This window comes from Pseudorca crassidens, chromosome 10, assembly GCF_039906515.1.
Source record: "Pseudorca crassidens isolate mPseCra1 chromosome 10, mPseCra1.hap1, whole genome shotgun sequence".
Classification (NCBI taxonomy): domain Eukaryota; kingdom Metazoa; phylum Chordata; class Mammalia; order Artiodactyla; family Delphinidae; genus Pseudorca; species Pseudorca crassidens.
The window spans coordinates 33,135,398-33,158,960 of NC_090305.1; the positions used below are offsets into that span (position 1 = coordinate 33,135,398).

The 23,563-nt window shown below is 36.5% G+C and overlaps 1 protein-coding gene across 6 annotated transcripts in view; it reads right to left on the reverse strand.

Moving 5' to 3' along the window:
• UBR2 (ubiquitin protein ligase E3 component n-recognin 2) overlaps window positions 1–23,563 on the reverse strand; it is a 115,906-nt gene that overhangs the window by 27,612 nt on the left and 64,731 nt on the right. For 3 of the 6 annotated variants that reach the window (XM_067752921.1, XM_067752920.1, XM_067752923.1), the window contains 19 exons: window positions 23,276–23,459; window positions 22,099–22,160; window positions 21,115–21,225; window positions 19,968–20,033; window positions 18,548–18,670; window positions 18,347–18,410; window positions 17,278–17,402; window positions 14,952–15,004; window positions 13,959–14,061; window positions 12,678–12,726; window positions 11,751–11,905; window positions 9,932–10,034; window positions 6,784–6,893; window positions 6,597–6,677; window positions 6,076–6,254; window positions 5,143–5,342; window positions 3,032–3,125; window positions 2,064–2,225; window positions 448–551 (listed from right to left, as the gene is read on the reverse strand). In XM_067752921.1, the coding sequence (XP_067609022.1) occupies window positions 448–551; window positions 2,064–2,225; window positions 3,032–3,125; window positions 5,143–5,342; window positions 6,076–6,254; window positions 6,597–6,677; window positions 6,784–6,893; window positions 9,932–10,034; window positions 11,751–11,905; window positions 12,678–12,726; window positions 13,959–14,061; window positions 14,952–15,004; window positions 17,278–17,402; window positions 18,347–18,410; window positions 18,548–18,670; window positions 19,968–20,033; window positions 21,115–21,225; window positions 22,099–22,160; window positions 23,276–23,459 (2,128 nt within the window). The other 3 variants (XM_067752922.1, XM_067752924.1, XR_010946828.1) reach the window with 3 other exon arrangements.

Consider the following 23,563-nt stretch of genomic DNA (forward strand, 5'->3'; position numbering starts at 1 on the left):
GAAGAGTATGCCGTTTTGTTTCCTTATAAACCAATGGTATAAATTCTGCTCAGACTGTTTTCCCTCAAGGTCGGGAGTGCAGTGCATGTCTATCAAACTTGGGAAGCCTTTGGTAATGCCAACAATATAGTGAGTCAGCCCACAGAGAATAAAGCCAGCTCTTCCATACTTAGTTACATCTCCCCGACCCCCAGAAGCTCTTCAATAAAATGGGGGAGTAAGTGAGAAGTATTTATCATAAACTTCACATGAGCTTGTGTGTTTTCAAGGAATAGGAGTAATGTAGCAGATTCAAATTTAGTTCATTAAGACAAAGAAAATTAGAGAAAGTCAAATTTTAAAGTGAGAGGCTTCATTTTTAAAATATTTTAAAACAATTTATTCTGAAACTATTTCCCAATGGTTTCAGACGTTAGGGAAAAATGAAAGCAGGTTATCAGAACTTACTAGGAGTATTTTCTTCTTTCCTAAGAACCTGTAATGCTTTTATTTGCTGAGATATTGTTCTAATCCACTGAGTCAGATTTGGTTGGTCTGAAAAATGTAACCTGCTAGAAAAGATTATAGAGAGTGTTTAGTATTCTGTTGCTGCTTAGTTTAAGATACAAAAAAGACTCCTTAAATGATCACAGGTATATTTTAGACACACTTCAAATATTAAAAAAACAAAAAAAAAACCTAGGGGAAAATTTGTTGCTTTTTAAGAAGTCAGAATAAGTATTTACCAATGGAAATGAAAATACATTATTCGTCAATATGATGCTGATAATTATTAGCACCATATTGAATTATCTGTCAAATACGTCACTTTTTCGGTACTGGAATTTATCAGTATTTCTTAAATATCATAATCACCACACCACGGACACTATTTATTGAGTGCTTATTATATTGCAAGCCCTTAGTTATGTTGTGAGCATTTTACAGTATTATATTTAATCCTCAGAATCTTTAATGAAATAGGTTATATTATTGTCCCCATTTTACAGATGAGGAAACTGAGGTTTAGAGCTATGTTACTTGACTAAGGCCATATATGGGACAGATGTGGCATTCAAACCCAGCTATATCAGACTCCACAGCCTGTGTTCTTTTAACAAATGTGCCATAACTGACTCTCCTGGGAAAAAAAGCAAAATCTGAACCACAAAAGTGATTGTTTTCTCCTTACATGCAGAGAATTCTTAATCTAACAATGACTAATTTCTTTACCAGTTCAAATGCAGGTATAAGTCAGCACCATGACATGCTTTTCTGATTAAAATGCATGAGCTTACATGCATATCTAATGGTATTTTAAGAACACTGTGTAGTAGCATAGACTAAGACACCATGGTTTTAACTCCTAAAATTGAAGAGAAAAAAACTGACCCTGCTTTATTTAAACCCAAATAGTAGCACAGAAATAAACAGATGATTCATATTCACAAAACTCAAATTAGTATTTGTGAATGTAAGACAGACACCATAAACTGAGTAACAAAGGTCAGGTTTGAAGAGGAGACACTATCAAATTCATATCTGAAATGAGTATGTCTAATACTCCTATTAACTGAAAGTGCACTAAAAATTATGAAATGACAAAAACTTTGCATTTTAAATATACTAACAGATTTTCACTTTTTGGCCCAATTTTTGAATTGGCCAGTAAATTGCAAAAAATTATATTTAATTGTTAGTATGTTCAAAAATGTCCGTTTGAGCTGCCCCTTCTCCCCCTATCAATTTACTGAGCATCTCTTAAAACGTATGAGGGAGATATTTAAAGTGGGGTCTTAGAAATAAAGGAGACAGTTTTCATGAACACATGGGAACTTTATATCCTTTATAGTGCTTACAGGTGACCAAGAAACTGTTAAATTTTAGCCTGTTCCTTTCTAAAAACCAAAATCATATTTCATAGGTCAGCTAGAAGAAATAACTAAATAAAAAGTTTGGAAAGTACCTGGAAAACATTATGCATTTACCTAGAGTGATCTCCTCACCCAGCTGTTGTTTATTATTTCATTACCTTCAAAGGAAACTAGTTCTTTGATATAAAGGTTTTATGAGCCAAAACTTACCTATTAAAAATATTTCTTGGAGGAAGCAGCAGAGGAATAACAGTATTACTCAAGCATTCACAAAGGGGACAAAGGAATTCTCCATTTTCTACATCATAGCTTGTATGTAAGCGTAATCTCTGTTGCCTTCGCTGTTCTTTAGCTTGAACGGAATCAAAATACCTTTAACAATTAGAAAACATGAGGTATCAAAAACAATGGTAATTTTTAAAAATGAGAGCCACAAGCTTCAACATTTTAAACAATTTGTTTCCACAAAAAAAATCTAAAAATTAAAATCTTGAAATGACCTGAATTATTTTTAACAGTGATACTCTAATTTTGAGTTGATGTAATTACCAAAACGGGTTAAGAGTTCTAAAACAGGAGAATCAAAAAAAGACTGCCTTGCAAACAATCATTCACAATGTAGCATATTTCTTGGTCCCAGTGCTCTGCGGTTACTCCCCCAGTGCTGGTGACTACTTACTAGGGGCAGTTCATAACAACTCAATGAGCAGAGCACTAGAATAACAGCACTGATTTGTTGGTTTTGCGGAAGCATAGAAAGCACCAAAGTAGAATAAGTTTGAAGTTATCCCATCTTAGCTCAGGGAGCTATGACAATCTTAGGAACTAACCAGACAAGCACTACCATCTTCAGAATCAAGAGTTGTTCACCCTGGACCCAAAGAAAGACATATTTCTAGGGTTTATACCACTGTAAAAATCCTTTACTTCATCTAGTCTGTTAGATCCCCACATTAAAAAATACATTTGATATACTATGAAGTTTCTAAGTCACTCCTTTAAATGTAATGACAAAGCAAATTAATTTTGTTATTTATTAGGCAGTAATACGGAGTTTTCTTCTTCAAACATCTTTAGTTCTTTCTCCCTTTTTCTAGAATGGAATTTCCTTTATTAAAAAATTTAATTTTGAGCCTTTGGATAAGCTTCTCTTGACTAATATTAAGAATATAAATTACCTTTGCCAACAATGGGCATGCATAATGTGCCCACAGCTACCAGTGTGTGTTCCACAAGACAGATCAGGGTGCATGAATAATGGATCATATTTTTCTGCATTATAAAACAAACAAAAAACAAAGCGAAAAACCAAGCATTTAATATTCCTATAACAAATGTACAACTTTAAACTGTGAAATCCTTACTAAGGGCCTGTAAACTTCAAATGATATGCTAGTTTATTCCTTTGATTTGAGATACCAATAATTTATGCAAGACCCCGGATTATTCAGAATACAGGACTCTCTAATTTTCATTACCCTGAGCAAGTTAATGAAACATCCCTGAATTGTTAACTGAAACTGGGATCCCATATTTAAGTACATCTAATCTTTTGAACATTTCATATTTTCAGGGCACTGAGAGACTCCTATTCCCCGAAAATGCCCTGAGCCTGAGGTAAAAGGGATATTCTTCAGGGAGAGGTCTTTAATACCTTCAGGGCAGCTGGTTCACAATGATCTCTAACAAAAAAAGATGTCCTGGCAGTAGAGGAGAATCTGCCTAAAGACAATCATGCAGAGACTAGCAATAATTACTATACCAGAGTCAAAGCTGCAGCAAAATATCTGGGACAGCAGCCCAGACCAGAGTAGGGAAAAACAGGCAATTCAGACAGTCTTCTGCTCTGGTACTAATTTTTTATATTTAAAGGAGATGAAAAATGAAGACAAACATAAAGTGGGTAGCTGGCTTCTTTGGGAATTCTTGAATTCTCTACATAAATTAGTATAATCTTGGAAATTCCCTAACATTAAATTACTCAAGTTTCAATTTGCTTTATATAATAGAACAGTACAAATTTCACAGCATAAAGAAAATCTTTTATGACATAAATTGTGAAAGCATTAAAAAAATCCACTTATAGCCAAGTACTAAATACAATTGGTATTTTATCTTTATCTTCAGCCTGGAATAAAATTTGTAAATCGCCTAGTACAAATGATCATTTCTTAAGGTGAAGCTGACCAATGTATCTTAACTAGGGTGCTTGAGAGCCACACTGTGAAGATTTTCATTATAGAGAAAAGGCAAACTTACCAGTGGTCTCTCACACCTCCTTCCAATCATACAATGTGAAAAGCACTGGCTAAATTAAGTGCTTTGGAAATTAAAACACAGTTCCTACTCTCAAGAAGTTTACTGGTATCATTGAGGCATATGCACACATAAACAAATGTAAGAGTAGAAACATAAAAGTATCTGCGGTGGACACAATAAGGTGCAGCCCAGAAGCCCCTGCAGGAATGAATGACTTACTCCCTCAGCTCTTAGAAGAGAGCACTCAACTGTTATCCCTCTTTAAGGGACTTTGCTCAGGGTCACACTACTTTGATCAAGGTCACACCTCTTTCCAGAGGTAGGCCACAACCAGTCACTGATCAGTGTCAGGGTATAAAGACCTAGCCCCCTTGCCCCAAGTTGGGACACCTCTGAAGGGCCATTCAGCTCCAGAGATCCCATGGGGTTGGTTAAGGTCTTTTGGGGACTGCATCATAGCTCAACTTCTCCCTTTGCCCAAACCTGCTTCCTTCCCCTCCATTCCACGTTGATCCCAAGACTCTCTTGAATAACATCCTGCACTGCATGGTAATCTCTATCTCAATAATCTAAATGAGAATCTGGCTCAAGGACAGCTTCTCACAGGGGTGACTCACACCACTGTTAGATCAAGGGATTCCACTGATAGATCAAGGGATTCCACCCTGGATCTATCCATGAGATAAAATAATTATGGAGATAAAATAGTTATTGTTATTTAAGTGTCAACTAATTATTGGACTTTACAAATGTGAAGAATGGGAAAGACTGTTAAGTACCAAAGTAGTTAATGAAACAAAGAACAGCTTTCTTTTGAATCCCTGCTATTTATCAGCTGCGTAATTCAGGCATAATACTTAACCTTCTGGAGTGTTTCCACATCTGTCAAGTGAGGAATTCCTAAGTTACCTGCTCAAGATACCACCAAGCCTACAGTTACTATTAGGTTAATAAAATCTCTGTATATCACCTACCATACTATGTGGCAGTCATTATTAAGAGGGAGGATGAGGATATAGCTATGGCTTACCTGGATCCTGAATGAATTTACTTCTGTTTTTAGATAATACAGTTGATCTCTGAACAAATGCTGCCAGGACCATTGCCCTGCTTTCCACCTTGACCTCTTGCTCTTCTTGACACAATATACAGGTAACAAATTGTCTTTGTTCAGGGACCGGAGTCTGTGCTGGGCCCAATGCCGTACGAGTCATATCTGAAACCATAGGGCTGGAATAAAAAGGTTAGGAGTATAATTAATGAGCCTAGGAAGTTTCTATAGAATCATAACACAGTAGATTCTAGGTAAGTAGAAACGTATTTAAAACACGCAGTTTTTTGTTTTTTTAAAAAAATATTTATTTATTTGGCTGTGCCGGGTCTTAGTTGCAGCACGTGGGATCTTTGATCTTTGTTGAGGCGTGCGGATCTTTAGTTGCGGCATGTAAAGTCTTGGTTGCAGCATGTGGGATCTAGTTCCCTGACCAGGGATCGAACCTAAGCCCCCTGCATTGGGAGCGCAGAGTCTTAGCCACTGGACCACCAGGGAAGTCCCTAAAACACACAGTATTGATGACTTGATTTGAGAGACCCAAGTCTTTCATATGTATCAAAACCATCTCCTTCAATCCTCATAGCAATCCAATATGCAACACATAAGCCAGACACGAAGTTAACTGAGCCCAGTGTATTCATTCTTTTATGAATCTCAAGGGTCTTCTGTATAACTTACATTTTAAGCATACATATGAATTCTCTTATCTATAGTCAAGAGACATGCTCATAATCATATGCTAATAAACTCAGATTTCTAAGATTAAGTCCTCTAACTACAAGGCCACAAAATTTATCAACTCTTCTAAGTTATTCTATGATTAAGTGTACTTATAAAGAAAAAAAACAAAACATCTTCCTCAGTTGAGAACCATGGTCAAGAGTTTCAAAAATTGTGATTAATTTTTACCTATTATCAAGAACAGCAGAGATAGAGGCATCCAGTTCTAATGTCTGCTGAAAGAGTTCTTTGTTCTCATCAATAAAGTGCCGCTGCATCTCAGACATCTGGGCCATGATCTTTTCTCTGCGCAGTCTGGCAATCTCGGCTTTTCTCTTCCTCTCAGCTTTGTCTTTGTCTCTCGAACTCTGAAATTACGCTTCATTTAATTAGACCATTAGAGGCTAAATGCATATTTTTTTCCCCCAAAGCAGAAACATCTTTATTGTAAATACTAATTAAAAACTATTCTATAATCTCACTTTTATAAACGAAGAGCAAAGATTTCTTAATCAACCTAACATGTTAAAAGAAAAAAAAAAAAGGCAGTCCAAAAAGACAGCTACAAAAATATAAACAAATGGTGGCACACTTCTTGGGATTTACATGTTTGTGAATAACATCAACTACCAACTTAATGCAGATAAATTTAATTGTTTATAGTGAGCTTGCCACAATTTTTCAGCATTACCACACTTTACATCTTATACCTCTTCCATTATGGTTCCTTCTGTCTCTGCCACAGGACTGGTGGATGAACTCTCCCTTATCTTCTTAATAGCATTAAAAGTCTATGAAAAAAAATATCGTTATTCTGAAGCTATGAAACATTATAAAAATTTAAAGATAAACATTTAATATTTCTCACAAAAAGCAGAGTGATGCAGGAAATTTTACCTTTAATATCCACTTAATCATATCTTTGTGGACTTCTAGGTAGGGAGCATTTTGTAGTGTTTCCAGCATAGCTAGTATGCTAGGAGAGTTGTTTGGTGCTTCACCAGGTTCTGAGGCAGAAGAAAAAAAGGGCACACGAACAACAGCTAAGACTTCATAGTGCTTATTACTGTGCACAAGAAGATACATGAAGTTGCTTATAACATTTGCCCATCATTTGCCCATCATTTGATTACAGCTCAACTTAGAAATTTTCAGTACCTCTCGAAATGTGACATATTTGTATTTTACAAACAAGTTGTTAACAACTAGAATGCTTTAATCATTCAAAACTGACATCTTACACCAAATGATTATTTTAACATAGCCTCTAGCAAAATTAAATAAAAACCCAGCTGAAGGGCTTCCCTGGTGGCGCAGTGGTTGAAAGTCCGCCTGCCGATGCAGGGGATGTGGGTTCCGTGCCCCGGTCTGGGAGGATCCCACATGCCGCGGAGTGGCTGGGCCTGTGGGCCATGGCCGCTGAGCCTGCACGTCCGGAGCCTGTGCTCCGCAACGGGAGAGGCCACAACAGTGAGAGGCCCACGTACCGCAAAAAAACACAAAAAACAAAAAACAAAAAAACACCCAGCTGAAAGGTCTACCTGAGATTTTACAAGTCTAAGAAAATGAATCAGGATTATAGGAGTCCATGAGTATATAACATGTATCTATTTGTTTTGACCTTTTCTTTAATGAAAACCTAGATTCAAAATAAAACAAATTTCTTCCTCTATGGATTACTTTATTTTGAGAAAAAGACATAAAAGTCTATTACTGTCAGGAGTACATTTAATACAATATTAGCTAATTTAGTTTTATAGTTGGAAATATCCAATTATTAATTTTATTGATTTAAGAAACATTTGTGGCAAAATATTACTCTTTCCTAAGAGGGTAAGAGACCAAACTATGTGATATTTTTAAAAAAATGTAATTTAATTTAATTGTTATTTTTTTGGCTGTGCCACATGGCTTGTGGGATCTCAGTTCCCCGATCAGGGACTGAACTTAGTTCCTCAGCAGTGAAAGCTCCGAGTCCTAACAACTGGACCGCCAGGGAATTCCCTGAACTATGTGATCTTTAATATTCTTCCAGATCTGAAATTCGGTCGCTGTGGATTAGGGATCTGTCTCTAAATGGTTTGTCTTTTGTTTGTATGTATGTATGCATGTATTTATTTATGGTTGCACTGGGTCTTTGTTTCTGTGTGCAGGATTTCTCTAGTTGCGGCGAGCAGGGGCTACTTTTCGTTGCACTGTGCTGGCTTCTCATTGCGGTGGCTTCTCTTGTTGCGGAGCACAGGCTCTAGACGTTCAGGCTTCAGTAGTTGTGGCACGTGGGCTCAGTAGTTGTGGCTCGCGGGCTTAGCTGCTCCATGGCACGTGGGATCTTCCTGGCCCAGGGCTTGAACCTGTGTCCCCTGCACTGGTAGGCGGATTCTTAACCACTGTGCCACCACAGAAGTTCCAATAGTTTGTTTTAATTATATAAAATGTTTAAAGAGAAATAGGAGGACTGTCTAGAGAAAATGATGATTGTTGAAAAAAAAGAAAGAAGCAAAAGAGAACCTGAGATCAAATGAAATAAGGGAGTTTTCTGTGTGGTTATCCCAAAGTAAAAAAACTGCAGATAAAGAATGTACAACAGATACAATGTTAATGTTAATCGATAGAAAGAAACACTGGCAGAGAAAAGAGCTGGGAAAGGCTGGCACCCAAGAACATAGTCTTCAGTGGGGAAAGACAGCTCCCCTTCTTCCTCCCACTTACCTGGATGTGGGCAAAATGGGAAAAACAGAGATTTAGCAGCAACCAGGACTATTCCTCCTCATCCCCCAGTGGAACCTAGTATTCTCACAGTCATTATCTTTTAGGAAGAAATGGCAGAGAACACAATACTAAACAAAGTTACAGAAATGCTCCCTTGCAATCAGGAATTCAGAAACTCCTATTATACCACCACAAATTCATTTAAGCATCTCAGCAAATCACTGATTGCAGGTCTGGAGCAGGTAAAGCACAAGATGAGCCTCAGACACCTTTTGTGCCAGAAAGCAAGGTGGTGCTCAAATACTAATGGGGTTGGGTCAAAAGGACACAGAGCCAATTGAACAGACTCCCACTACCCAGAAGTGGCACAGTTTGAGCATCAAAAGGAGTATTGATTATAACTGACTATAAAACACTGAAAAAAAACCCATGAGTAATATTAAAAAACAAAAGAACCACAAAAAAACGTAAGCAAACCAAAAAGATTCACAGTTGCCACTACTTCAGGTACCTATTAGAACTGCTTATTCTGAAAATTAATAAAGGAAACGTTTTTATTTAGAGATGAAGTATTATGACATCTGAAACAAATGGTTCAGGGAATTCCCTGGCAGTCCAGTGATTAGGACTCTGTGCTTCCACTGCAGGGGGCCCGGGTTCGACCCCTGGTTGAGGAACTAAGATCCTGCATGCTGTGCAGCACAGCCAAAAGATAAATAAACAAAAAACCAAATGGTTCAAAAAAGTGTTCAAACATAAAGCAAATATAGCAAAACACTAACTACTGAATCTAGGTGGCAGGTATATAGATGTTTACTGTACAACTCTTCCAACTTGTCTGTATGTTTGAAATTTTAATATTAAAAAGCAAGAAAAAATATTTCTTTGGTCCTCTCAAAAAAAGTCACATTACTTTATATAAAATGTAATCCTCTATAGCTAATTTTCTTATTTTCATTACTTTTTATAAGATAATAGCAACAATTTAAAAGTGAAATCCTAATAGCAAACTCTGTGTTTTTAAAAGTATATACTAGAGTTTAAATTTATGTCCTATACTGATTTCAAACTAAGGAATCCTCATTAATTTCTCCTGTTTATGAATTAAAATTTATGTTTTTAAAGTATGGGTAGGCCCTAAGTATTTTTATAAAAATGTATCAGGATCTGATACAGTACACAGGATCTGATATAATACACAGGTGAATACAGACAGTCTCAGAAATTTGGATTCATTATAACCTACTTAAAACTTATATGATCAAATAAAAGAGGTTATACTACATTTAAAAATCATGGACATGTTGAGTTAGTTTAGTAAAAACTGTATACATACTCGATATCTTCTGAGTGAAGGTAAACGTTACTACATGCTCCTCCATGACGTTCTCTAAATGCTCTTTTTCTTCTTGTAGTGCCATTCCAATTAAATGTAACACCTAAAATACAGTATGTTTTGTAACTTTTAGTGAAACAAAAATCAAGTACATATTTTTATAAGAAATAAAAAAAATTCACTATTGAAAAAAGATAAACTATTAAACACTAAGTGCAGTAAAAAATAATTCGAAGTACCAATTTTCATGAAATCCAAACTCTAAAGTTCATTTTCTAATAAAGAATTCTCAGCAAGGAAACAAAAATTTCTATTTCAGCTAGGAAGAAAATTCAATTGCAAATTCTTAGGGTAAGTTAAAATTACTAACAGCTGTGACCAGCAATCCATATAATTTTCAGTTTTATTCCATCCCTACACTACAGTCTTAAAAATCACTGATTCTAAGAATCAGTGGCCAAATAATTAGACCTGAAATCATCTATCATGCAATGATCTAATCTATAATACTCCTAGTTCAATTTCTCTAAGGACTAAAAATCTTAATCATCTAAGAGACACACTTTTGTCTCTAATGCCATATCACTTATAAAGATGTTCAGCATACCTCATGAAAAATTCCTTACTAGACTTCTAAGAATATAACTACACTAATCTATTTGCACTTTTATTGTTCTTTATCCTGCTCCCCAATTTTTGAAGGAGATAATGTGTGTGGTGTCTCTGTATCATTCCCTACACATAGGGCTACTGTGGTTGTTAGACTTGGAAGAACTAAGTCAGCCTGAATGACATAAAGCAAATGTATATATAAGATAAATGATGTTCATTCCTCTTTTCTCCATCATTTCCCACACATCTTTTGCTCATTTAATACTGATGGTCTCCAGTATACTGCAACTCCATGCTTTTATATTTTAAGTGTATGTTTGTAAACTGGAGGAGGGTATACATATACAAAAATCTTAGCCAATGAGATACTTGAGCCTGCTGAGACAATGGAAAGAACAGTAACTTTGAAGGAAGGCTCTGGAGGAAGGCTCACCTTCATCTGAATTCTGGCTTCACTGCTTTCAAGTCCCACTAAGCCTAACTTCATCATCTTCAAAATCAAAATAAAAAAAAAAAGCTTTCCTCTAGAGTTTTGAGGGTTACAAATATGGTACATACAAGTGCCTAGCATAGAATAAGGCACAGAGTAGGCTAATAACTGAGTATTATTATTATTATGTTACTTACTAGTTGGGTAACATGGACAAGTCTATCTCACTGAAACTTGCCTTCCTCATCTATACAGTGGAAAAACTATCTACTGATACTCATAGGGGTATTACGTGAATTTAATGAGATAATAATTTATGAATGACTTACATTAAATCTATAAAGTAAAATACAAACAAGGTTCTAGACTTGTCACTAATTAGTTATAGGAACGTAAGTCTCTGACTTTCAATTTCTTCAACTGCAAAACATAAGTATTAACGAACTCAGAGGTTTTTAAAGAGAATTAAGTAAAAACAAATGCAAAGATAACACATAATACAAATATCAGAGTACTGTATAAACAAAGACATATCAGGACCAATCAATGAGAGCAGATCTGCCAACAAGACCAAGGTAACCACAACCATGTGGTGTAAAAAAATCTGCCAGGCTCTCATTTTTATGGTCAGACACAAACAGTAACAAAATACTATATTTCGAATTAAGTTGACACTACATTTTATCCTAAGTTTCCTGTGTACAGATATTGACAGGAGTATTTTGTATTTTACTACAAGACCACTAAAATATAAATAATAAATGTCTTCAAACTTACCCTTTGCAGCATGGACTCAGACCAGACATGTCCGTTATGTTCTACAGTCCATTGCAATACTGTTCTCATGATTAACAACATGACATCTGACTGCAAAATGTTAACCAGACTTGCAAACAGAGGGCAGAATGGGGGCAAAACTGGAGGTGGAAGTGCTGAAAATAAAGTTATAATTGGCTTCTTTTGTAGAACATCCTTTAAAAAACAAATGAACAAACAACAAAAACAGCAAAAAACTATCCCTTTGTTACATACTTTTGATAGTCTTCAAAGAATATTCATTTACACACATCTTAAAGCTATATTTTACCTTCTCAGGTCAGTCAAATGCATAAAAACAGCTGTGTAAGTAGCAGTAGTACAAAAGAAGGCCTTTCTTTTCCCTAGAAATGTCTTACAATCCGAGATAAAACCATTAACCCAAAGGTGACTCAGTACAGACTATGTCTACATTAGCATATTTATTAGCCCTTGAAAGTTCACTCATGGGGCTTCCCTGGCGTCCAGTGGTCAAGAATCCGCCTCCCAATGCAGAGGACGTGGGTTCGATCCCTGGGTGGGGAACTAAGATCCCACATGTTGCAGGGCAACTAAGCCTGTGCGCCACAACTACTGAGCCCACATGCTCTAGAGCCCAGGCACCACAACTAGAGGGCCTGCGTGCCACAACTACTGAGCCCACACGCTCTGGAGCCCGTGCGCCACAACTAGAGAGAAGCCCGTGTGCCACAATGAAAGATCCCGCGTGCTGCAAGGAAGATCCCATGTGACGCAACTAAGACCCAAATCAGCCAAAAAAAAAAGCTCACTCAGAAAGCTTGTATTTAAATCTACCACTTCATTAAGAATCATCATCATAGTCAATAGAAAACAATGTTTAACACGTAAAAGAGACTGAAACGAGATTTTGGGAAAGATTAAAAATACCTGTATCTTCCTTATTTTGCCTTTTCAATTTCCGTTGGGCTTCCTCTGCCTAATAAAAATGAATGTAATTTGGACAGGGAATTAGTAACATGAAACAATTTAATATCCAAAACTACTGATATATGTTAATCTTTGCCATACTAACTTCTGATTTTAGAAGATTTCTATCCTTAGTTTTGCAAATCCCCCAAAATTGGTATCAAGGTTAATTTCCCCCTGCTGCTAAGAGAATCCCCCCAAGTGGATTCTTTCTTGATTTAAAATGCAGGGGAAGGGCTTCCCTGGTGGTGCAGTGGTTGAGAGTCCGCCTGCCGATGCAGGGCACACAGGTTTGTGCCCTGGTCTGGGAAGATCCCACATGCCGCGGAGCGGCTGGGCCCGTGAGCCATGGCCGCTGAGCCTGTGCGTCCGGAGCCTGTGCTCCGCAACGGGAGAGGCCACAGCAATGAGAGGCCTGCGTACCGCAAAAAAAAAAAAAAAAAAAAAAATGCAGGGGAAACATGCACCAGCCAAAACCAAAAACTTATTTTTGATTTGAGCTTTATTTCATGCATCAAACACTAATACACACTGCTATATATAAAATAGATAACCAACAAGGACCTACTGTACAGCACAGGGAACTATACTCAATATTCTATAATAACCTGTAAGGGAAAAGGATCTGAGAAAGAATATATATATATGACTGATTTCACTGTGCTGTACACCAGAAACTAACACAACATTGTAAATCAACTATACTTCAAAAAAGCAAAGACAAAAACAAACCCCAGAAAACTAATAAACAAAAGCTTCATGTTTAAGTTTCATTTACTGCCATTTATTGAAAACTTATTTTTAAGAGTAGACTGCTAAAAGGCAAAATTTAACCCGCTAAGAATGATCAGGAAAATTCCTTAAGTCACCATGGAAAAGCATGTTAAGTACTAGCAATTCTGAAATGAGTGTAAAATAGGTTAACTGATTAGAATACACGTTGATGATGTCTTCAAAAGCTAATAAAATACATACAATTAGATATGTGTGGGTATGTATATAATTATATAGACCTTTTTTATGTACGCACGAAATAAGGGAAAACCCCAAATGCTACGTGGTGGTATAGGTAATCTGTACTTTCTTCTTTATACCTTTTCATATTTTCCAAATTTCCTACAATAAAAATGTGTCCTTTTTCAATCTGTGAAAAGCAGTAAAAGTTGTTTAGGAAAAAACAAAATAAAAACAAAAAAACTCCAAGCAACCCTTTCTCAGTACACTTTTAATTTTCTCAATTACCTTGGACTGCTCTGCCCTCGAAAAGTGATAGAAATACAAATTGAACTCTTTGGCACATTCTGGTTTCAGTTCATACATGCCTCGTCCTGTTAATCCAGGTTTCCTTTGGGGGAAAAAAAAATTCTTCAATCTCATATACTGTTGGCGAATGTAAGCTGGAACTACTTTCTGTGGGTTCATTTAATCATCTACATTCAAAGCTTTATGTGCGTTCACTTTATCTAGCATGTCCACCTTGAATTTATTCTAACTGGACAAGTGAATGTGACGGTCACTGCAGTGACAACAATTTAAAGTCTAACAACAGAGGACAGGTTACACACATTATGACATCTCCAAACAACTGAACACTATTAAAATTGATGTTAACTTGTATACTTTGACATGTAAAGATGTCTGTGATAAGTTCTACCAAGTGAAAAAAAGCAGATGCAATTTTAGGGTTTAGAGAATCTTTTCTATAATTTTTTCTATATTTTCCCTAAAAATATGTACTGTTTTAAAATCAGCAAAAATAAAGACAATGCCATTGGAATGAGGAGCACAGAAAAAGCAGGATTAAGAAACTGCCTCAACAACCTTAAGGGGATAGACTACTTATAGTTTACTGACTGGGCAACACACTGGACACGGAAGAAAGCATTATTCAGAGGCTATCCCACAACTTAGGTGGCACATTCAAATGGAAACAAAGAAAGCACAATGCATTTACTCAGATCACCTGCTCAGGTTAGTTTCAATTATCTGAAACTATCAGCTAGGGAACACCTGAAAACTGAAAACTCTCATAAAGCTACTTCAAGTTGCTAAGTGCAGGGCTAGATCATAAAAGTCAAATGTCAGTGAGAAATCTAGTTCAGAATTATATGTTTGAAAGTGGTTGTCACTCTCTGAAAACAACAGTTTTATTCTTAGTTCCATCAAGGGAAACACTCTAAGAAAAATTAATGTATAAAATAAAACTGAATGTGAAAAAGCAGAAAATAAACTCACTTGAAATGGGCAACTGCTTCAATTACACTCTCCATGCCAGTTTCCTTGTTCTCCTAAAGGTACAGGAAACAAATTAAGTGTGTTTCATGTTAATAATAATATCTGCTAGCACTCTTGAGCATTGTGCTTTTATCTCATTAAGCTTCATACAGCAATCGCATAAAGCAGATATACTATTCTCCTGATTTTTACAAATGAGGATTCCATAGTAAACATAATGATTAATAGGCAGTTGGGGAAATTCAGTTGGTAAGCTAACATTCATTCAGATTGACATAATTAAAAACAAGTTACTACCATATGGAATCAAGGTGACAGCTTTCAAAAGGAATAAAGTAAAAACACAAAGTACACATAACGTTTAAATTTTATATTTAAAATTTATATATTTGCAGTATTTTGAGAAATAGCTACACTAATTTCTTATCTATTTTTGTTAAAACATCATTTCCCAAATCATATCCCATTCACGACAAGCTGTTCATAGGAATTCCGTGAAATATTCTCTGGTCAAAAATGTTTGGTAAATATAGATGCCATCACTTTGTACAAGGCAGTTACACTTTTAAAATACTGTTTTAAATTTTATTTCTTCCTTATTCCAATGGTCTAAATGAAACTGTTAATTGTTTCCTCATTTCCTGCATTAAAAAGTACATGTATACACAACTAGAAATGGCAAAGTAGTCCATTAACAAAGATCTATTAAAAAAAAGTACATGTAATTTTTATTCTGACTAGATATTCAGTGATATTAAAAAATCATTATTTTTTTTTAGGTGTGATAATTGGCATATGCATAGGTTTCTCTAAAAGCTCATATCTTTTGGATCAACCTTGGCACTACTGACATTTGGACAAGATAGTTCTTTGTTGTGGGAATCTGTCCTGTGCATTGTAGGATGTTTAGTAGTATACTGGCCTCTGCTGAATAGATGCCAGTAGCATCACACACCCTGCCCTGAGTAGTGACATTGCCAAATGCCACCCCCTCCAGGGGGTGGGGGGGAATCATCCCTGGTTGAGAACCACTGTTTTAGATATATACAATTCTATTTATAGATGAAATGGTAAACCTGGTATTCTCTACAAAATAACCCAGTGAGGGTGTAGAGATCAGTGGCTGGGGTATAAATAAAATAAGATTGGTCATATGTTGAAGCTGGAGATGGTTCACTATACTATGTTTTCTATTTCTATAGATGTTTCAAGTTTTTTAAGTTTGAAATAATACGAAGTTTAAGAGAAGTATTACAATGCAACAAATAAAGGTTTAAATCCCAGAAGAATGAACATTAAGGTTAAGAGTTTTGATCTATGTTTCAAATTCGGGAAAACATTTTGAAAAGCCTCGATGAAAATAAAGTCCTTTCACAACTGTAATCTGGGTTTCTGAAAAGCCCCAGGGCTGAAAAGTAGGCGGCAGAGGAACTTAAGGTCCTGGCAGGAAAAATAGTTACAACTGAATCTATGAATGCCCATATGAATATTAGCTTACATTCACTAAAATGAGAGAGATGGCTTAGCATAGTCTTTGGATGCTTTAGAAGGAAAAAACTCTAGCAGACTTTAGTCAACACAGCTGAGTAGGTATTTCTAGGTTATAAAGCGTTATCTCTACCCATGGCAACTTTGTACTTAAACACCCTATAAAAACCCCTCTTTAATGGATAAATTCCGTTCTGAGGAACAGGTTTTTTTCTCTTTTTTAAAATAATTAATTAATTAATTTTATTTTTGGCCGCGTTGGGTCTTCGTTGCTGTGCGTGGGCTTTCTCTAGTTGCGGCGAGTGGGGGTTACTCTTCGTTGTGGTGCGCAAGCTTCTCATTGCTGTGGCTTCTCTTGTTGCGGAGCACAGGCTCTAGGCGCGCAGGCTTCAGTAGTTGCGGTGCGTGGGCTCAGTAGGTGTAGCTCACGGGCTCTAGAGCACAGGCTCAGTAGTTGTGGTGCAGGGGCTTAGTTGCTCCACGGCATGTGGGATCTTCCTGGACCAGGGCTCAAACCCATGTCCCCTGCATTGGCAGGTGGATTCTTAACCACTATGAAACCAGGGAAGTCCTGGAACAGGTTTTCTTTTATTCAGCATCCTTACCTCTTTCAAGGCTTCATTGTAAATGATTCTATTCCTAGGCTGCTTTCCACTCCCAGCCCCTAGTATTCTCTTTTTCTAATTATTTCTAATGAGAGTGACTAGAGTTATACATATTCTAGAACTGTAGTTTTTACAATTATGGAAAAGGTACAGAGAAGTAAATCTATACATACTAGATTGGTAGGTAGGGAAGGATTTCCATAATTTTCTTTTCTTAAAATGCAGGTACTTACATCTTCAGGTAAAGACTTTACCAATTCACTATGAGCCATAGGTTTGATGCTCAACTGATGGATAATCTCTCGTTTAATCTCATCTGTAGCATTTACCTGTCCAACTCCAGGACTAAATCTCTCTCCTGTCAACAGTGAATAAGTACATATACACACACTTAACAATCATAATATTTATAAGTGATATATATTTATAATTCATGCAACACAATGTATTTTTCTTTCTGTGCAATGGGAAAGCAATGACTGGTCTGGCAATAAGGTAGGGTGAGAGCAGCACTTAACCATCTTTGTGAGTCTCTGACACAACAGGTCAGAGTAGTCTTCAGCAAGAGAGAGAGAACTCTGGTTGCTGTTTTGAAAAAATGGGATCAGAAGGTGGGAAAGGATTTGAAGTAGTCAAGAACTGGTACAGCAGTAGCTGTACTAGCAGCCTAGGTAGGAGGGAGAGCCTTCCTTTTATCTAGTGGCAAATAAGATATCACCTTCTGAGACCTTCTTCATTGGTATTACCTCCTGACAGTAGCCAGGATTCTCTGCTCTATGGACTGTAGAGAGACTGAAATAGTACGGGAGGTGGGAGAAAGTAAAGGATAAAAGAATAGGAAAGATGGAGGCAACAGGACTGAAAATTTAGGTAATAAGAAAAAAAAAATCTGTGTCTATTAGCCATAGGTCTCTATTAACTTGGAATTTTCATATCTGAAGTCAAGAGGACACTTTTGTACCACAAAACCATGGAGAAAAACATAGCTAAGATATAAAGTAACTGTAAATAGCTCCTAAATATCCTATTCTTGTTTGCTGAATTCTCCTGTCCCCCGTTTTATTCCCAACACAGTCTTCTAGTTTACCCTGCTTTAGCAGTTGTCCTCTCTCCTTCCAAAGGACCACAGTGCTGTTTCTCTCATCATTACAGTAACCAGAGGGGAGATAAAAACAGACACCCTCATCTCCTTCCCCTAAAACTGAGTAACTGCTCAAACAGAGGAAACAGTTCAGATTCTAAACTATTTGATACCACAAAAGTCAATATAATACATAAATGTTCCAAAAGATCCAAACTTACCAACAAGCATTATAATGAGGTATAGCATTTCTTCTATTAGAGTGTTGTTCTGCTGAACTAAATCCTGTAACAATCGGGGATAGTGGGAGAAAGTTCACAGATAATAAGAATACTGTATTACCTCAGATGATCAAAATAACCAAAAAGAATGAAAGATGCTTCTCTAACAGTGTGTTGTGGTCTCATAAAGCATGCTCTTACCTTATGAGTAGTCTCAGAACTAATTTTTTTCCCATAGTCTGGAGTACTGAAAATCTGATGAAGTTCAAAGCGGCTAAGCATTATCATCAGGAAATGATTTGGATCCATCATGGAGACACCTGTCTTTTTTTTAAAATGTTTGAGATAAAGGAAAAGAGGAAGGTCAAAAGGGCTACTAAACAACTAGTGAGAGATATTTTGGCTTGCACAAGAGGAAGCAGCTAACTCGTTCATCAATTCCAATAAAAGATGAAAACCCATTTAGCCCCAATCTCTACTTGTGGTGGCTACAAGTGTGGACAGGGATCTATGCTGGTAAAACAAATCAAAACAAAACACTCGCTAAACCCACATGTCATAATTCCTATAAATTCAGTTCAAAGATTTGTGTCAGGGCTATCTTACCACTGCCAGGTGTACAGACAGAAATGTGGTATGGTAATAAAACTTCTAGCATTTAAAAAAATATGTATCATATTAAACTCTTATCAAGAACTCAAACTAATTTTTAGTGATAAATGCTATACTAAGTGAAATGACAGCTTTTAAATATTATCTTGTATAGCTTCTCAATCAACTTGAATTTTAATTTATCTTGAACCAATAATTTTTTTTGAAATTTACATTTTGTAACTTTTTCTATAATTTCTAAATCCATTCAGCAATAATATGGAAACACTACTTTGTGACAAGCACTGTGCTATGTAAAATGGACATAAAAAGGAACAAGATAGAGTTGCCACAGTTTAGTGTAGGGGACGAAAAGTAAATAGGCAACTACAATCCAGACTTATGAATGCTATGGTGGGGATAAGCATCATGCTATGGGCCCTCCCAAAAGGGACACAAAGCCACATTTTAGTGTGTCAGGGAAGGCTTCCTGGAGAAAGTGACTCTAAACACAAAGACACGCAGGAAAATATTATACATGGTAAACAGAAAAGGAAGCGGGTGGGGTGGGCAATCTAGGGAGCAAAAGAAATAAATGTGCAGATTTTAAGACTTAAGGGAGAGTATGACAAATTCATGGAATTTTAAACATAGCTAAGTACTGAAGCCCTTGAAAATCAGTTTGAGGGATTTGGGTCTTCAATCAGACGACAGTGAAGAAAGGATGGCTTTCAGGTTTCTGACTCTAATAACTACAGATTGTTGAATAATTCACTAAGGTAGGGAAACCTCAAAGATAGGAAGAAGGTATGGAGGACACAAGAGGAGTTATTTTGAATGTGTTAACTGTGAGATGTGTCCAGGAAACTAGATGTAAATGTTCTATCAGCTGTTAGCCATATGAGTTTGGAGCTTAGTAGATAAGAGCTAGGCTGCAGTTATAGATTTGAGAGTGATCATAAATGACTGGGTCCTGTGGAAATAACAAGAAGAAACACTCCCCACAACCTTTAAATTTAATGCTTTTTACCTGAAGCATTACTATATCCTTGTCAAACATTTCACGTCTGCATTTCACATTGTGGTAGTAATAAATCTAAAAAAAAAAAGTAATTATATTGGGTAAACAGGTTTTTATTTGTGCAGTTCCCTCCTCTCCCCACTCACCAAAAGAGCACATGGGGGCTTCCCTGGTGGCACAGTGGTTAAGAATCCGCCTGCCAATGCAGGAGACATGGACTCGAGCCCTGATCCGGGAAGATCCCACATGGTGCAGAGCAACTAAGCCCGTGCGCCACAACTACTGAGCCTGTGCTCTGGAGCCCGTGAGGCACAACTACTGAGCCCACGTGCCGCAACTACTGAAGCCCAAGCACCTAGAGCCTGTGCTCCGCAACAAGAGAAGCCACTGCAGTGAGAAGCCCACTCACAGCAACAAAAAGTAGTCTCTGCTCGCCATGAATAGAGAAAGGTCACGTGCAGCAACGAAGACCCAACACAGCCAAAAATAAATAAATAAATAAATTTATTTTTTTTAAAAAAAGAGCACATGACTCTTGTGCATGTGAGCATGAACACGCAAATGTGCACACGTAATGTGGTTTCCCCAGCAGTTAATGCTATCTTAGTAGAGACTATTTAATTAGAAATCTCCAGATTATAGTAGTCACTCTATGGTTCACATTTTGCAGCCAACTTTCTGGGTCTCCTAATAAAGTTCCTTCAGTGAGATTTATTATACCTATGAAAAACAGAAAAGTCCTATACCAAGCCTTGGTGAGGTTTAAAAATTAAAACCTCAATTTCAGAGCTATACTAACAGAACTTTTATCTTTTAACCCAGTTTAATTTAAGTAAGTGAAATCCAGACTTTTTATGTTTTAAAGATATCCAACATTGTTCTAAAAATGACTGCAAGTGAAAATAAAGCTCATTTCTACTTTTGATATTGTTTCTTAACAAAATATGAATAAAAGCTCTAAAAAACCTTTTGGTTTAAGGTTACATTTCTTTTGTCAAACAGTTTTTTAAAAAAAATTCTTTTAAGGTTCGTTTCCAGGGGCCACAAACAGTTTTAATATAGAGGACTTTCAGTGACTAAGTACATTGAAAATTATAACCTTCATAGAAGGTAAAGAATGGACTGAAAACTCTTCGTAGAATTAAAAAACACTTACTTGATTTACAAGAGAGAAACCATTTCTTCTCCACATTCCTGCATGTACTTGGGCACATAAAACAAGGCATCTAAGAGGGTGTTCTATCAACATGGGTGGGCTAAGTTCACTCTGTGTATACAAAAAAACCACAAAAATCTCAACTCTATAAAGAAGATTGGTTTATAGGGATGGAAGCTTTATATAAAACACAAGTCAAAATTATTTTAAGGTATGTTTGTGTGATAGTTAATTTTATGTGTCAACTTGGCTGGGCCATGGTACCCAATTTTTGATTAACACCAATGTAGATGTTGCTGTGAAAGCATTTTGTAGATATGATTAGTATCTATATCAGTAGACTTTGAGTAAAGCAGATTACTCTCCATGATATGGGTGGGCCTCATCCAATTAGTTGAAGGCCTTAAGAGAAAAGACTGAGGCTTCCCCAAGGATGAAGAAATTCTGCTTCCAGATTGCCTTTGGACTTCAGACTGTGACATCAACTCTTAAACTCTTAGCCTGCCAGGTTGCCGGGCTTATTTCAAACTTGCCAAGCCCCAAGACTATGTGAGTCAATTCCCTACAATAAATCAATCTCTCTCTCCTTCTACACACACACAAACACACACACACTCACTCACTCACTCATTCACTCACTCTTTATTGGCTCTGTTTCTCTGGAGAACCCTAGTAGTTTGTTTCAAAGTGATTTCAAGTATGTAGAACATAGTAAATATTTACTTTTATTTATTTGTTTGTTGATTGCTGAAATATAGTTGATGTATAGTATTATGTTAGTTTCAGGTGTACTACATAATGATTTGATATTTGCATACATTATGAAATGATCACTGTGATAAGTCTAGTAACCATCCGTCTCCATACAAAGTTGTTATGATATTATTGACCGTATTCCTTATGCTGGATATTATATTCCCATGACTTATTATCTAACTGGAGGTTTGTAATAGATATCTACTTTTAAATGTCAGCACTACTTACTAGAGGTAGGAGCTCTGGAAATTTATATGCCACTTCACTTTTGCTTACCAATACATGCAAACCTGCATGGAGAACAAATAAAAAAGTATTTCTATAAGTGAAAATAATTCAGATTAAAAAAAAACATAAATATTCACTCAACTTTATAGCTAACTTCTTTTCTGTTTCTCTTTGGGAACCTATCATGTTACACATTAAGATATAAAATGAATTGCACCCATAAATGAAGCTTTTCAATTGTTATTCTCATGAACCTCAGAATTAAAGGCACACTTGAACTGGAGTCTTAATTACAGGTACCAACATACACTGATGACATTTTACAGAAGTAAATGTTAGACATACAAACATAGCAAAAGCAGCTACATAACTATCAAAGCAATCAGTATACCAATTTTAAGAGTCGTATTCCACTGGATCATGGAGTTTGTTCCATTTAAAGTATAGTAGTGAGAGATCCTCCTGGCAACTGAACAGAGAAACTGGCCATGGAATTCATGGTCTGCACTGATCCTGACCTCAGAATTCAGTTCCCCAGAACTTCCAGTTTAGGATCAAAGCCTCTTTAGTCCCTAACTGCAAAGGGCTCTTTTATAGCTCAACCTTAGTTAATTGTTAACTAAGAATTAATTGTCCTGTTTATGTTGTTGTCTAAACAGAGAATGCTTTTTACAATCTTATTACCCCAATTTGGGACTCACTCCAACCTGCTGATTAAAAGGTTATCAATAAATAAGAAACAGCTTAGAGAGAGAGGAAGTATAGGGTGGTTTCAATTTATTAGTGATCACTTAAGTGATAGACCAATTTGAATCCTAACAACACAGACTTTGAAGCTGGGCTGAGATAAACAATAAAACATGTGGTATATGTAGTTAAGAAGTCTGAAGAGGCATTATGGTATGGTCATTACAAACATGGTTTCTGGTGCCAAACTACCTCAAAATCCCTACTCTGACTTGTTGCGGTGTGACGCTAAGCGAGCCACCTCCATGTCTCAGTCTTCCCATTTGTGATAAACCTAACAACAATACCCACCTCATAGGCTGTGATGATTAAATAAGTTAATGCATGTGAAACTCTCAGAAAAATGCAGTGTAGGTATTCAATTAATGTTAACCACAAACAACAATTTAAAAGACAATTTCAGGTTCTCTTTTAGGGAGAAATGCTTTACCTGCAAGTAAGCGAGAAACTGGGAGGTGAATGCTAACTTTTTCTTTGGAAACACAGTATCTGATAGTTTCCACTGAATGTCCACAGATGCTTAATGTGACTGGCTGTTCACCATCAGTAAAACCACCATGACACTGCGTCAATACAGCAAGGCATTTCTTGTAAGCTTCAATTAATACCTTTTCCTAAAAAAGATGGTTTTCTGTAAGTTACTCAAAGGTTTCTACAACATTAACCAAGCACCTCAAATTCAACGATGTGTAAGTACTTCAAATATCAATATGGGCAA